At 49.3% G+C, this 13,066-nt stretch overlaps 1 protein-coding gene across 1 annotated transcript in view; it reads left to right on the top strand.

Annotated features, from left to right (window-relative positions):
• The first annotated feature begins 1,843 nt into the window (after positions 1 to 1,843).
• C1GALT1 (core 1 synthase, glycoprotein-N-acetylgalactosamine 3-beta-galactosyltransferase 1) overlaps positions 1,844 to 13,066 on the top strand; it is a 57,454-nt gene continuing 46,231 nt past the window's right edge. Inside the window, exon 1 of the mRNA XM_082258037.1 lies at positions 1,844 to 2,230. Coding sequence (XP_082114163.1) covers positions 2,005 to 2,230 — 226 coding nt within the window. The 5' untranslated portion in view covers positions 1,844 to 2,004. The remainder of the gene's footprint in view (positions 2,231 to 13,066) is intronic.

Raw genomic sequence — 13,066 nt, 5'->3', positions numbered from 1 at the left:
GCACCCCAGGTGTTTTGGAACTATGTTTCCCATGATGCTCATGCACTCTGCAGTGTAGGAGAGCATCATGGGAAATGTAGTTCCAAATCATCTGGGGTGCCAAGGTTCGCCGTCACTGCGCCTGTAATCTGATGATAAGTAGGCGGAGATTAATTATGCGGAGTTTCGGGGGAAGTGGGTGTGGTACATTTTCAAGTAAGTAATTGATAGCTGTGCTGCAAAGTGTCCCTGGAATATTTTTTCAAATGCTGGCAATTATGAAATTGGCCTGGGCAGGAAGGGGGTAAAAGTGCCCGGTATTGAAGCAGTTAAACTAACACTGCTCAAAAAAGAAAAAATCCCTTTTGTTTCGTTTTATTACATTTAACCACTTGCCGACCAGTCACTGGGACCGTACTGCGGCAAAGTGGCTCGATTCCGTCCAGCGACGTAGACCTACGTCGCTGGACTCCTCCCCTTGTGGGCGGCGCTCGCGCGCCACCGGAGGCTCGCTCCCGCTGTTTTCAGTCACAGCGGGAGTCGGGCCAGGGGAGGAGCGGCGGCGATCGCTGCCGCTCTTCCCCGATCGTCGCGGAATCGGGTTTGGAGATCCGCCCGCCTGTGTAAACAAAGTGGGCGGATCTCCTAAGTGACAAGGAGTGACAGATTGCAGGGTTCAGCATAGCTGAACATGCGATCTGTCCCTGTGTCACTCAGTCACCTCCCCCCACACACGTCAGTAAGCACCAGGCGTACATTAACCCCTCCCTCTCCAATAAAATTAACCCCTTCCCTGCCAGTGTCATTTTTACAGTAACAGTGCATATGTATAGCACTGATTACTGTAGTAATGTCACTGGTACCCCCAAAAGTGTCAAAAATGTCAGTCAAGGGTCCGATCTGTCCGCCGCAATGTCGCAGTCCCGCAAAAAAAATTGCAGATCGCCGCCATTACTCGTTAAAAAAAAAAAACACCAAAAATGACAGAAATCTTTCCCTTAGTTAGTAAACGCAATAACTTTTGCGCAAACCAATCAAAATACGCTTATTGTGATTTTTTTACCAAACATAGGTAGCAGAAAACAAATTGGCCAAAAATGTAAAAAAATTCTGATTTTTACATTTTTTTGGGGGGGAATTTCATATAAAAAAATGTGAAAATATTGTTTATTTTTTCAAAATTTACGCTATTTTTTTGCTTATAGCGCAAAAAGTAAAAATTGCACAGGTGATCAAATACCACCAAAAGAAAGCTCTGTTTGTGGGAAAAAAAGGACATCAATTTAGTTTGGGTACGGAGTCGCACGACCGCGCAATTGTCAGTTAAAGTCGCACAGTGCCGAATCGCAAAAAGTGGCCTGGACGTAAGATAGCAAAATCCTCCGGTGGTGAAGTGGTTAATTGTCTAGATTGTGAAAAAAAAATAATTGTTGCAGGAAAATATTCACAAAAAGAAAGCCTTTGTTTTTCTGTAATAAACAATATATGTATTACGTTATGTTCAGTAATAAGAAAATGATAGTGGAATACACGGGCTCATAGCAGACATGAGAAATCGCTCTGGTCCATAAGGAGTGAACAGGTGGGAGAGCCAAGGTGGTTACAATGAATGAAAACCTTGGCAGTTGATGTAAAGTGTGTGAGGGGGGGGAAACATGGACTGTCTATGAGGGCCATTGTACTGGAGCCGACAGACTCTGGCGCTGCTGAGTACAGGAACCAATCAGCGTCTACCTTCAGCTTCTTCAGTTAAGCTTTGGAAATAGAAGATAGACGCTGATTGGTTGCCATGTACAGCTGTTCCAGTGTGGCTCAATTCTCCTCACAGAGGGTTCTCTGACACCCCGTCATGTGACCTCTCTGAGAGGCAGCTGTAGACGTGATGACGTCATGTCGCTGGGAAGCGGCTCGCCTGATACCTGAGCACTGGGTTAACCCCTTGGTGTGGGAGAGGGGCGGGGCCTGGGCGGCGGAGCTGTCCGGTCAGTCAGTCGGCGATGTGACGGGGAAGAGCGGAGCGCTGTCATGGCGACCAACAAGTCCGTGCTCAGCCTGGCCACCTTCTCCTTCGGCCTGGCCATCGGCTTCATCTTCTGCTATGTCCTCTTCAGTATCGTCCTCCAGGAGCGGGAGGAGGCGCCGCCCGTCATCCTTCACAACGACCCGCACGGCGGACACTCCGATCACCAGCATGGGGAGCCCCTTCCCGGCCACATCATGGACTTCAACCAGGACAGCCAGCAACACCATGGTAACCATCAACCCGGGGCCCCCAGTGTGACCTGCCTGGGGCCACTGACAGCCCGCCCTGACCCCTCACCCGGGGCCCCTGACAGCCCGCCCTGACCCCTCACCCGGGGCCCCTGACAGCCTGCCCTGACCCCTCACCCGGGGCCCCTGACAGCCCGCCCTGACCCCTCACCCGGGGCCCCTGACAGCCCGCCCTGACCCCTCACCCGGGGCCCCTGACAGCCCGCCCTGACCCCTCACCCGGGGCCCCTGACAGCCCGCCCTGACCCCTCACCCGGGGCCCCTGACAGCCCGCCCTGACCCCTCACCCGGGGCCCCTGACAGCCCGCCCTGACCCCTCACCCGGGGCCCCTGACAGCCCGCCCTGACCCCTCACCCGGGGCCCCTGACAGCCCGCCCTGACCCCTCACCTGGGGCCACTGACAGCCCGCTCTGACCCCCGGGGCCCCTGACACCTCTCCCTGACCCCGGGACCCCTGACACCTCACCCTGACCCCGGGACCCCTGACACCTCACCGTGACCCCGGGGCCCCTGACACCTCACCCTGACCCCGGGGCCCCTGACACCTCTCCCTGACCCCGGGGCCCCTGACACCTCTCCCTGACCCCGGGGCCCCTGACACCTCTCCCTGACCCCGGGGCCCCTGACACCTCTCCCTGACCCCGGGGCCCCTGACACCTCTCCCTGACCCTGGGGCCCCCTGACACCTCCCCCTGACCCCGGGGCCCCCTGACACCTCGGCCCTTATCCTTAGGAGCCACTGACACCTCTGTCCTGACCCCTTCCCGACCGCTGATCTCCCTCCTAACACTCGTCTGATTGCTGATCTCCTCCTGTTACAGATTGACTAATGTTAGTGATCTGACAGTTAATAAGTGACTGATGTCAGTGCCACATTCAGACTGACAGAGAGCCAAACCAGTGTAACTCTGCACTGCAATGTACTGACTGACCGTATCCATGGTGACCGCCGCTAGGATTCCTCTCCCCCCTCAATAGCAGCTGCAGTTTATCTTCCTTTCCAGCCACCTGATTGATGTCATCTCTATAATGTCCCCCTGATAACAATCATATTCCACAGGAAGGACGGATAGTCCCTAATACCCTACAAGGACGGATAGTCCCCGATACCCTACAAGGACAGCTGGTCCCTGATACCCTACAAGGACAGCTGGTCCCTGATACCCTACAAGGACAGCTAGTCCCTGATACCCTACAAGGACAGCTGGTCCCCGATACCCTACAAGGACAGCTGGTCCCTAATACCCTACAAGGACAGCTGGTCCCTGATACCCTACAAGGACAGCTGGTCCCTGATACCCTACAAGGACAGCTGGTCCCTAATACCCTACAAGGACAGCTGGTCCCCGATACCCTACAAGGACAGCTGGTCCCTAATACCCTACAAGGACAGCTGGTCCCCGATACCCTACAAGGACAGCTGGTCCCCCATACCCTACAAGGACAGCTGGTCCCCCATACCCTACAAGGACAGCTGGTCCCTAATACCCTACAAGGACAGCTGGTCCCTAATACCCTACAAGGACAGCTGGTCCCTGATACCCTACAAGGACAGCTGGTCCCTGATACCCTACAAGGACAGCTGGTCCCTGATACCCTACAAGGACAGCTGGTCCCTGATACCCTACAAGGACAGCTGGTCCCTGATACCCTACAAGGACAGCTGGTCCCTGATACCCTACAAGGACAGCTGGTCCCTGATACCCTACAAGGACAGCTGGTCCCTGATACCCTACAAGGACAGCTGGTCCCTGATACCCTACAAGGACAGCTGGTCCCTGATACCCTACAAGGACAGCTAGTCCCCGATACCCTACAAGGACAGCTGGTCCCTGATACCCTACAAGGACAGCTAGTCCCTGATACCCTACAGCAGTGGTTCTCAATTCCGGTCCTCGTGACCCACTAACAGGCCAGATTTTAAGTATTACCTTGGGGGATGCAGACTAGAATACTGCAATCACTGAGCAGCAAATGAGATCACCTGTGATGTAATTTAGTTATCTTGCAAACCTGGCCTGTTGGTGGGTCCCGAGGACCGGAGTTGAGAACCACTGCCCTACAGGAACGTTGGCTGGTTCCTAATATCCTATACGGTGGACGGTTAGCCCCCCATATGCTACAAGGAGGACAGCTAATTGATTTACTAAAACAGGAGAGTGCAAACTCTGGTGTAGCTGTGCATGGTAGCCAATCAGCTTCTAACTTCACCTTGTTCAGTAAGGCCCCTGTCACACGAACGATCCGATCCGCCTGTCAGTTTTTCAGGCGGACCGGATCGGAAGCTCCATGCATCCCTATGGGGCAGCGGGAGTCAGCGGTGACATCTCCTCTGACACCCGCTGCTATCCGATCCGATCCTGTCCGTGAAATCTGGACAGATGGAGACCCTATTTTCTATCCGTCTGTAGGAACGGATGGGATTGGATAAGAATGGACAGGCAGTCCGTTCTCATCCGATCTCCCCATAGAGGACAGCGGGGATCTAACAGCTCGGTCTCTGGGCACAGAGTGGAGACAGAGCTGTCATCCGCCTGCTCAGCGGGGATCTGACAGGTCTGTCTCTGCAAAGTAAGCGGAGATGGAGCTGTCATCCGCCTGCTCAGCTGGGATCGGTGGACTGATCCCCGCTGAGCAAAACAAGAGTCCGTCGGGCACACGGCCCGTGTGAAAGGGGCCTTAGGTGGGTGGGCTGGTCCATTGAAGATCCAGAATATCGATTTCTGCGGCTGTGTGATGAAATATTCCAGTGTGTGATGTGTAATCTGTGTCTGACGGTTGGTGGTAGCTTGTCGTTTGTACAAAGTTATAGATGACACATCCATTGTGTTTCCTGTGTGATGTCAGATTTCTATTTTGTGTCATGTGTACAATCCTTCATTCTGCATATGGCTTAAAGCGGAGTTCCACTGGCTTTCGTGTTTATTAACCGGTTAAGCACTTAAAGAGGAAGTAAACCCTCCCCTGACACTTGTACCTATAGGTAAGCCTATATTAGGGATTACCTATAGGTACTGTAAATATCTCCTATACATGCACCGTTTAGGAGATATTTACCTTACATGCAGCCAGTGACGTCACTGGCGCATGCGCTCTGAAGGAACGGTCGCTGGTGCCGTTCCTTCAGAGCCCCGTGCCGTGACTGTCAGCTCCCGTGCGCGGGAGTGACGTCACCGCGGCTCCGGCCAATCAGATGGCCGGATGCCGCGATCCCGGAAGACGGGCGACTGAACATGTCACCCGTTATAGAGGTAAGAGGGCGGCACGGCGGGAGCTCGTTCTAAGGTAAGTAGAAAAAAGGGGGGGAAGGTTGGGACTTTGCATGAGGAGCACGGTGGGATTTGCGTGCGCCTCCATCCCTAATCAATATGCAAAAAATGAGAGGGTTGGGACTTTGAATGAGAGTCAGGAAAGGTCAACAGGGAAGGTAAAATACATTTATTGGTACATAAGGTAAGTATTTCATAATGAGCTAGTATGCGATGCATACTAGCTCATTATGTGTTTCTCTTTCAGGGTGAAAAAAAAAAAAATCTATGGGTTTACAACCTCTTTAAGTCCCGGAGGATTTGGCTGCTCAAACACCAGGGCCCATGTTGCGATTCGGCACTGCGTGACTTTAACAGACAATTGCGCGGTCGTGCAACGCTGTACCCAAATAAAATTGATGTCCTTTTTTTCCACAAACAGAGCTTTCTTTTGGTGGTATTTGATCACCTGTGCGATTTTTACTTTTTGCTCTATATGCAAAAAAAGAGCGACAATTCTGAAAAAATAACAATATTTTTCACATTTTTTTTTATATGAAATTCCCCCCAAAAAATGTAAAAATCAAAATGTTTTAACATTTTAGGCCAATTTGTTTTCTGCTACATATGTTTGGTAAAAAAAATCGCAATAAGCGTACTTTGATTGGTTTGCGTAAAAGTTATTGCGTCTACTAATTACGGGAAAGATTTATGTAATTTTTATTGTTTTTTTTTTTTTACTAGTAATGGCGGCGATCTGCGTTTTTTTTTTTTTTTTGCGGGACTGCGACATTACGGCGGACACATCGGACCTCTAACTGACATTTTTGACACTTTTGGGAGTACCGGTGACATTACTACAATAATCAGTGCTATACATATGCACTGTTACTGTAATAATGACACTGGCAGGGAAGGGGTTAACTTTAATGGTGATCAGTGGGTTAAATGTATCCCTAGTGGCGTGATTCTAAAGGCCCGTACACACGTACCGATCGTCATACAAAAGTCGGCGGACGAAAGATCTGCCGATTGTACGCTTGTTAGTATGGTGCCTCCGACAGCTGTCTGTGCACATTCTGCGGACAAGAGTCTTTCTTGCAAACATAAAAATTTTTGTATGCCGACACCAGAACGGACGATTGTTCGCCAGTCAGTACAGAAATCAGCCGACAGACCGCAGATTTGCAAGACTGGGCATGCTCAGAAAAGAAAAAACACAGGGAAAGTTAACCATTACATGACATCACTTCTGCAGTCAGCTGAAGTCGGCGGACAAAATTCTTGTGCTGTCTTTGCACTTTTCAACAGACATCGACATCCCGGGGAGAAAAGACGAACGTTTGTATGACGACGATCGGTACGTGTGTACGGGGCTTTACTGTGGTGGGGGGGGGGGGGTGTGGCTTGTGATGTAACCACAGAGACATACGATCCTACATAGCAGGATCGTATGATCTCTGCAGTTACACCAGGGAGAATGACAGACGGCTTTGTTTACATCCAGCGGGAGATCGCGAGTGACCGGCAGACATCGGAGCCGCTGGTCACTTGCGCAGGGATGTTAGTGAAGGAGCGGGGGCGGGAGCACGCCTCCGGCGGCGCGCACTCACCCCCTGCAGTAAATAGTCGTGAGGCGGTCGGCAAGTGGTTAAGGACCGCCAGTTGCAGTTATACTGCGGCAGGCAGCCCCTCCCGTGCGAACCAACATAGGTATACGTTGGTCATGCGCCTGCAGTTAGAGGCGAGTGCGCGCCGCCGCCAGCTTGCTCCCGCCCCCCACTCGGCAACGGGGACTCCAATGCACGGGGCAGGCGGCTCCGATTGCCATCTGACACCCACGATCGCTCCCCGCTGAGAGAGAAGAACGGTCGGCTGTTGTAAACTCAGCTGACCGTTCTTCTCTCTGGAATGATCAGAGCGCCTGTGATCCTTCTATATAGGATCGCAGGTCTCTATGATCATTTCACAAGCCCCACCCCATTAGTTAGAATCACTCCCCTAGGCTCACATTTAACCCCTTGATCACCCACAGAGTTAACCTCTTCCCTGCCAGTGTCATTATTACAGTAACAGTGCATATTTTTAGCACTGATTACTGTAGTAATGTCACTGGTCCCCCCCAAAATGTCAGGGGTCTGATCTGTCCGCCGCAATGTCGCAGATCACCGCCATTACTAGTAAAAAAAAAAAAAAACAATAAAAATGACAAATCTTTCCCGTTGTTCGTAGATACGATAACGTTTGCGCAAACCAATCAAAATACGCTTATTGCGATTTTTACCAAAAATATGTAGCAGAAAACAAATTTGCCCAAAATGTTAAAAAATGTATTTTTAATTTTTTTTTCTGGAATGTTATATAGCAGAAAATGAAAAATATTGTTTTTTTTTTCTCAGAATTGTCGCTCTTTTATTGTTTATAGCGCAAAAAATAAAAATCGCACAGGTGATCAAATACCACCATAAGAAAGCTTGTTTTGTGGGGGGCATCAATTTTATTTAGGTACAGCGTCGTACGACCGCGCAATTGTCCGTTAAAATAATGCAGTGCCGAATCTCAAAATATGGCCTAATCATTAAGGGAGCAAATCCTTCCGGTCCAGAAGTGGTTAAAAGTCAGCAGCTACAAGAAGTGTATCTGCTGACTTTTAATAAACACACACTCACCTGTCCTAGGATCCAGCGATGCGGCCTGGGGGAGCCTCGGTTTTCTCCGTCTTCTCCCCACGGCGCCGGCATCGCTACTGTGGGCACCCGGCTGTGACCGCTTGTGGCTTCACAGCCGGGTGCGCATGCGTGAGTCGCGCTGCGCGTTGTGACTGGCAGGGCAATCTTCTGGGACTTGTGATGTGTCCCAGAAGATTGCAGGGTGGGAGGGGGAGAGGAGAAGTGGGAGCGGGTACCTGTCAAAACTAGGTACTAGGTACCCGCTCCCCCTCCCCCCCCCCCCGAAAAAAAAATAACATGTCAAATGTGGCATGTCAGGACCACTTAACCACTTAAGCCCCGGAAGATTTTACCCCCTTCCTGACCAGGGGGTATTTTGCGATTCGGCACTGCTTGATTTTAACGGACAATTGCGCGGTCGTGCGACGCTGTACCTAAATGAATTTGGCGTCCTTTTTTTTCCCACAAACAGAGCTTTCTTTTGGTGGTATTTGATCACTTGTACGATTTTTTTTTTTTTTTTTTTGATCACGCGCTATAAACAAAAAAAGCGTAAATTTTGCAAAAATAACAATATTTTTCACATTTTTTTATATAAAATTCCCCAAAAAAAATGTAAAAATCAAAATTTTTTAACATTTTTGGCCAATTTGTTTTATGCTACATATGTTTGGTAAAAAAAAAAATTGGTTTGCGCAAAAGTTATCACGTTTACTAACAAAGGGAAAGATTTTTGTCATTTTTGTTGTTTTTTTTTTTTAACGCGTAATGGCGGCGATCTGCGTTTTTTTTTTTTTTGCGGTACTGCGACATTGGGGTGGACAGATCGGACCCTTGACTGACATTTTTGACACTTTTGGGGTTACCAGTGACATTACTGCAGTAATAAGTGCTATACATATGCACTGTTACTGTAAACATGACACTGGTAGTGAAGGGGTTAACTTTTTTGAGAGGGAGGGGTTATGTGTGTCCCTAGGGGCGTGATTCTAACTGCGATTGGCTGTGGCTTGAGCTGTAGGAACAGTGATCAACGGTCCTACATAGTAGAACCGTATGATCACTGTTTCTACACAGGGGAGAATGACAGGCGGCTTTGTTTACATTAGCCGCCTGCCTTTCTCCCTCTCCAGCGACGATCGCCGAGTGACCGGCGGACATCGGGTCCGCCGGTCACACACGCGCGGGGGGGGGGGGTACGTGACCACTCGGGAGTGCGCGCGCGCTCGCTCCCCAGAGCCTCACAGGCTAGCGACGTACCGCGTTACCGGTACGTCACTTTGCCTGTGAGGGGCTGACCGCCGCAGTATATGTACTTGCGGCGGTCGGCAAGTGGTTAAAGCGGAAATTCCACTTTTGAGTGGAACTCCGCTTTAATGCCCTGTTCACATCTGAGCTTTTTTCAGCTCATAAAACGGGCGTTTTGAGAATTCAAAGATGAGCAACAAGCAAAATCTCATTAAATTCAATGACCACTGTTCACATCTGAGTGTTTTGTCACCTGAAGCAAAACTCCTGCAGCTCAAATAAGTACAGCAGCTTTTTTTTGTCAGATTTCAGGCGTTTTTGTTAGATGTCAATGCCTGCCTCCAAACACCTGTGAAAAAACGCCTGAAAAATGCCCAAAAAAACCACCTGAAAACAATACGCTGGGGTGTGAATGGAGCTTTGGAGATCAGGGTAACAAAATAAACCGGTAAAAATGTTTTTGTTTTGGCGGAATAGAGATCCAAGGTTCACTTTACAAGAGAGACCACCAGAGCTCCTCTAGTAGTGTAGAGATCACTAATAGTTCTTCACAGAATCCAACAATCGGATCCAATCTATGAGAAACGTAGAAATGTGTTGATAAAAAAAATCACATTGCAGTTTGTCTGGTAAAAATGCATTCTCTGTGTCAATAGAGCAAAAAACGCCTCTTTATCAGGTATACCTGTTCAATTGCTTGGTAACACAAATTACTATTCAGCCAATCACATGGCAGCAACTCAATACATTTCGTCATCTATACATCATGAAGACGACTTGCTGAAGTTCAAACCGAGCATCAGAATGGGGAAGAAAGGGGATTTAGGTGACTTTGAAGGTGGCATGGTTGTTGGTGCCAGGCGGGCTGGTCTGAGTATTTCAAAAATTACTGATCTACTGGGATTTTTACACACAACCATCTCTCGGGTTTATAGAGAATGGTCTGAAAAAGAGAAAATATCCAGTGAGCGGCTGTTGTGTGGAGGAAAATGCTTTGTTGATGTCAGAGGAGAATAGCCAGATGATAGAAAGGCAAATAACCACTTGTTACAATGCAGAGTCTGAGACTACCCGACCCCCCCCCCCTCCCTCTGCATTCCTCTTGCCACTTGTTTCAGTAAAATGCACAGAGCCCAGGCAAGCCGTTGTTATCAGACGCATTTTGCTTCCTAGGGATGTTGTCGGACAGCTGCAAGGGAATGGAGAGAAGGGGTGCCCAGTCCAACCTCCTAGCTAAGGAGTCGGCCTCTTCATAATGGCTGCTTGTCTCCACTTTAAGCACTTTCCTGAGACAGGCAACAGTAAGAGGAATGCAGAGCCCGACACCCTCCTCTCTGCATTCCTCTTGCCACTACTTGTCTCGGGAAATGCACAGAGCCTAAACAAGCCGGTGCTTTGAAGTGGCCGTCTCCTTCCTAGCTATGTCGTCAAACAGCCGCAGGGGAAATGGGGGGGGAGCCCAGGCCGACCTCATAGCAAGGGTAAATGGGGTTGTTTCCTTCCTAGGGATGCTGTCTGATGGCTGCTGGGGGAGGGAGAGGAGGGGTGCCCAGTCCAACCCCATAGCTAGGAAGGAGACAGCCTCTTCATAACGCAGGGCTTAACAAATCCCAGGTCGCCATAACGACTGGAAATTGAGTCCTGGCACCTGGGTTACACTGCAATAGCAGTCTAGATTCTCCCAATGTGAAGACCCAACCGCCTCCCCACCCCTCCCCCCCCCCCCGCGCGTGTTGCGTGGACTAAGAAGTTGATCTGGGCTGGCCGGTAATTGAGGCCATGGCTTTGCGGCCTGCTGGAGCGGGATACACACTCCTTTGTGGGGACCGATGTCCTCCTCTGGTGGGTGTAGCTGTGATGAGCATAGCTGAGAGCTTCCCATGCTTGCTTTTACTGCCTGCCCACCTCCATCCTTCCAAGTTTGACTGCTGGGGTTGCGGTTGTGGGCTTTATCTGTTGCTTTTTCCTTACTGACGGGGAGTGCATATCAGTGCCCATCAGCTGATTTAACCACTTTACCACTGGAGGATTTTGCTGTCTTACGTCCGGGCCACTTTTTGCGATTCGGCACTGTGCGACTTTAACTGACAATTGCGCGATCATGCAACGCCGTACCCCAACAAAATGTCTGTCCTTTTTTCCCCACAAACAGAGCTTTCTTTTGGTGGTATTTGATCACCTGTGCGATTTTTTTTTTTTTTTTTTTTTTTTTTTTTTTTTTTTTTTTCACTTTTTTTTTAATAAACAAAAAAGAGCGAAAATTCTGAAAAAAATAACAATATTTTTCAATTTTTTTTATATAGAATTCCCCCCCAAAAAATGTAAAAAATCTAAATTTTTTATCATTTTTGGCCAATTTGTTTTCTACTACATATGTTTGGTAAAAAAAATCGCAAAAAGCGTATTTTGATTGGTTTGCGCAAAAGTTATTGCGTTTACTAACAAAGGGAAAGATTTCTGTCATTTTTGGTGGGTTTTTTTTAACGAGTAACGGCGGCGATCTGCGTTTTTTTTTTTTTTTTTTTTTTTTTGTGGGACTGCGACATTGCGGCGGATAGATCGGACCCTTGACTGACATTTTTGACACTTTTGGGGGTACCAGTGACATTACTACAGTAATCAGTGCTATAAATATGCACTGTTACTGTAAAGATGACACTGGCAGGGAAGGGGTTAATTTTATTGGAGAGGGAGGGGTTAATGTATGCCTGGTGCTTACTGACGTGTGGGGGGGGAGGTGACTGAGTGACACAGGGACAGATCGCAGGTTCAGCTAAGCTGAACCCTGCAATCTGACCCTGCCTGTCGCTTAGGAGATCCGCCCACTTTGTTTACACAAGCGGGCGGATCACCACACTCGATTTCCCGACGATCGGGGAAGAGCAGCGGCGATCACCGCTGCTCCTCCCCTGGCCCGACTCCCACTGTGACTGAAAACAGCGGGAGCGAGCCTCCGCCGCCCACAAGGGGAGGAGTCCAGCGACGTACGTCTACGTCGCTGGACGATAATGAGCCACATTGCCGCAGTAGCAGCAATGTGAGCGGGGCTAAAGTGGTTAAAAACTGGCTTCTAACTTTTTTAGATGGCTCTTGGATTCAATGCAAATTTGTCAAGCCCTGTTATAACGGCCATTTGTTTCTGCTCTAAGCACTTTTCCGAGACTGGGGAAGGCAAGAGGAATGCAGGGGCTCACATGCCTCCTTTTCCTCTAGATTCTTCTTTCTGACACTTTTCTCTGGAAATTGCACAGAGCCAAAACAACTGCTACTATGACATGGAGGTCTCCTGTCAACTGGGTTGTGGAACGGCTTTGGGGGAAATTAGGGGGAGCCCAGGCCTATCTCATAGCTAGGGTTAGGAGGCATCTAGGAACAAAGTACTACGTGTCCCATGGGTGACAGAGGAGTTTCTAAAAGTTAAAGGCCTGCCTAGGAGCAGATGCCACAAGGTGCCTGGTGTTGTGTGTGGTAGCCAGAAAAAGCCTTCCTGTGCCTCTCGCTGGTTTAGTTTCACTTGGACTAATTTACCCACTTTATGGTTAATTTTTAGGGTACTTTGGCCAGGCGGATTACGGAGCTTTGTCACAATGTTAGGATTTAGTCACATTTTTACACGTTGATTGTTGGCACCAAGCTTGTTGACGTATTAT

Source organism: Pelophylax lessonae, assembly GCF_965119305.1.
Source record: "Pelophylax lessonae genome assembly, chromosome: 5".
Lineage (NCBI taxonomy): Eukaryota > Metazoa > Chordata > Amphibia > Anura > Ranidae > Pelophylax > Pelophylax lessonae.
The sequence above is the reverse complement of the archived record's forward strand: the minus strand, read 5'-3'. Positions and strand labels throughout refer to the sequence as shown.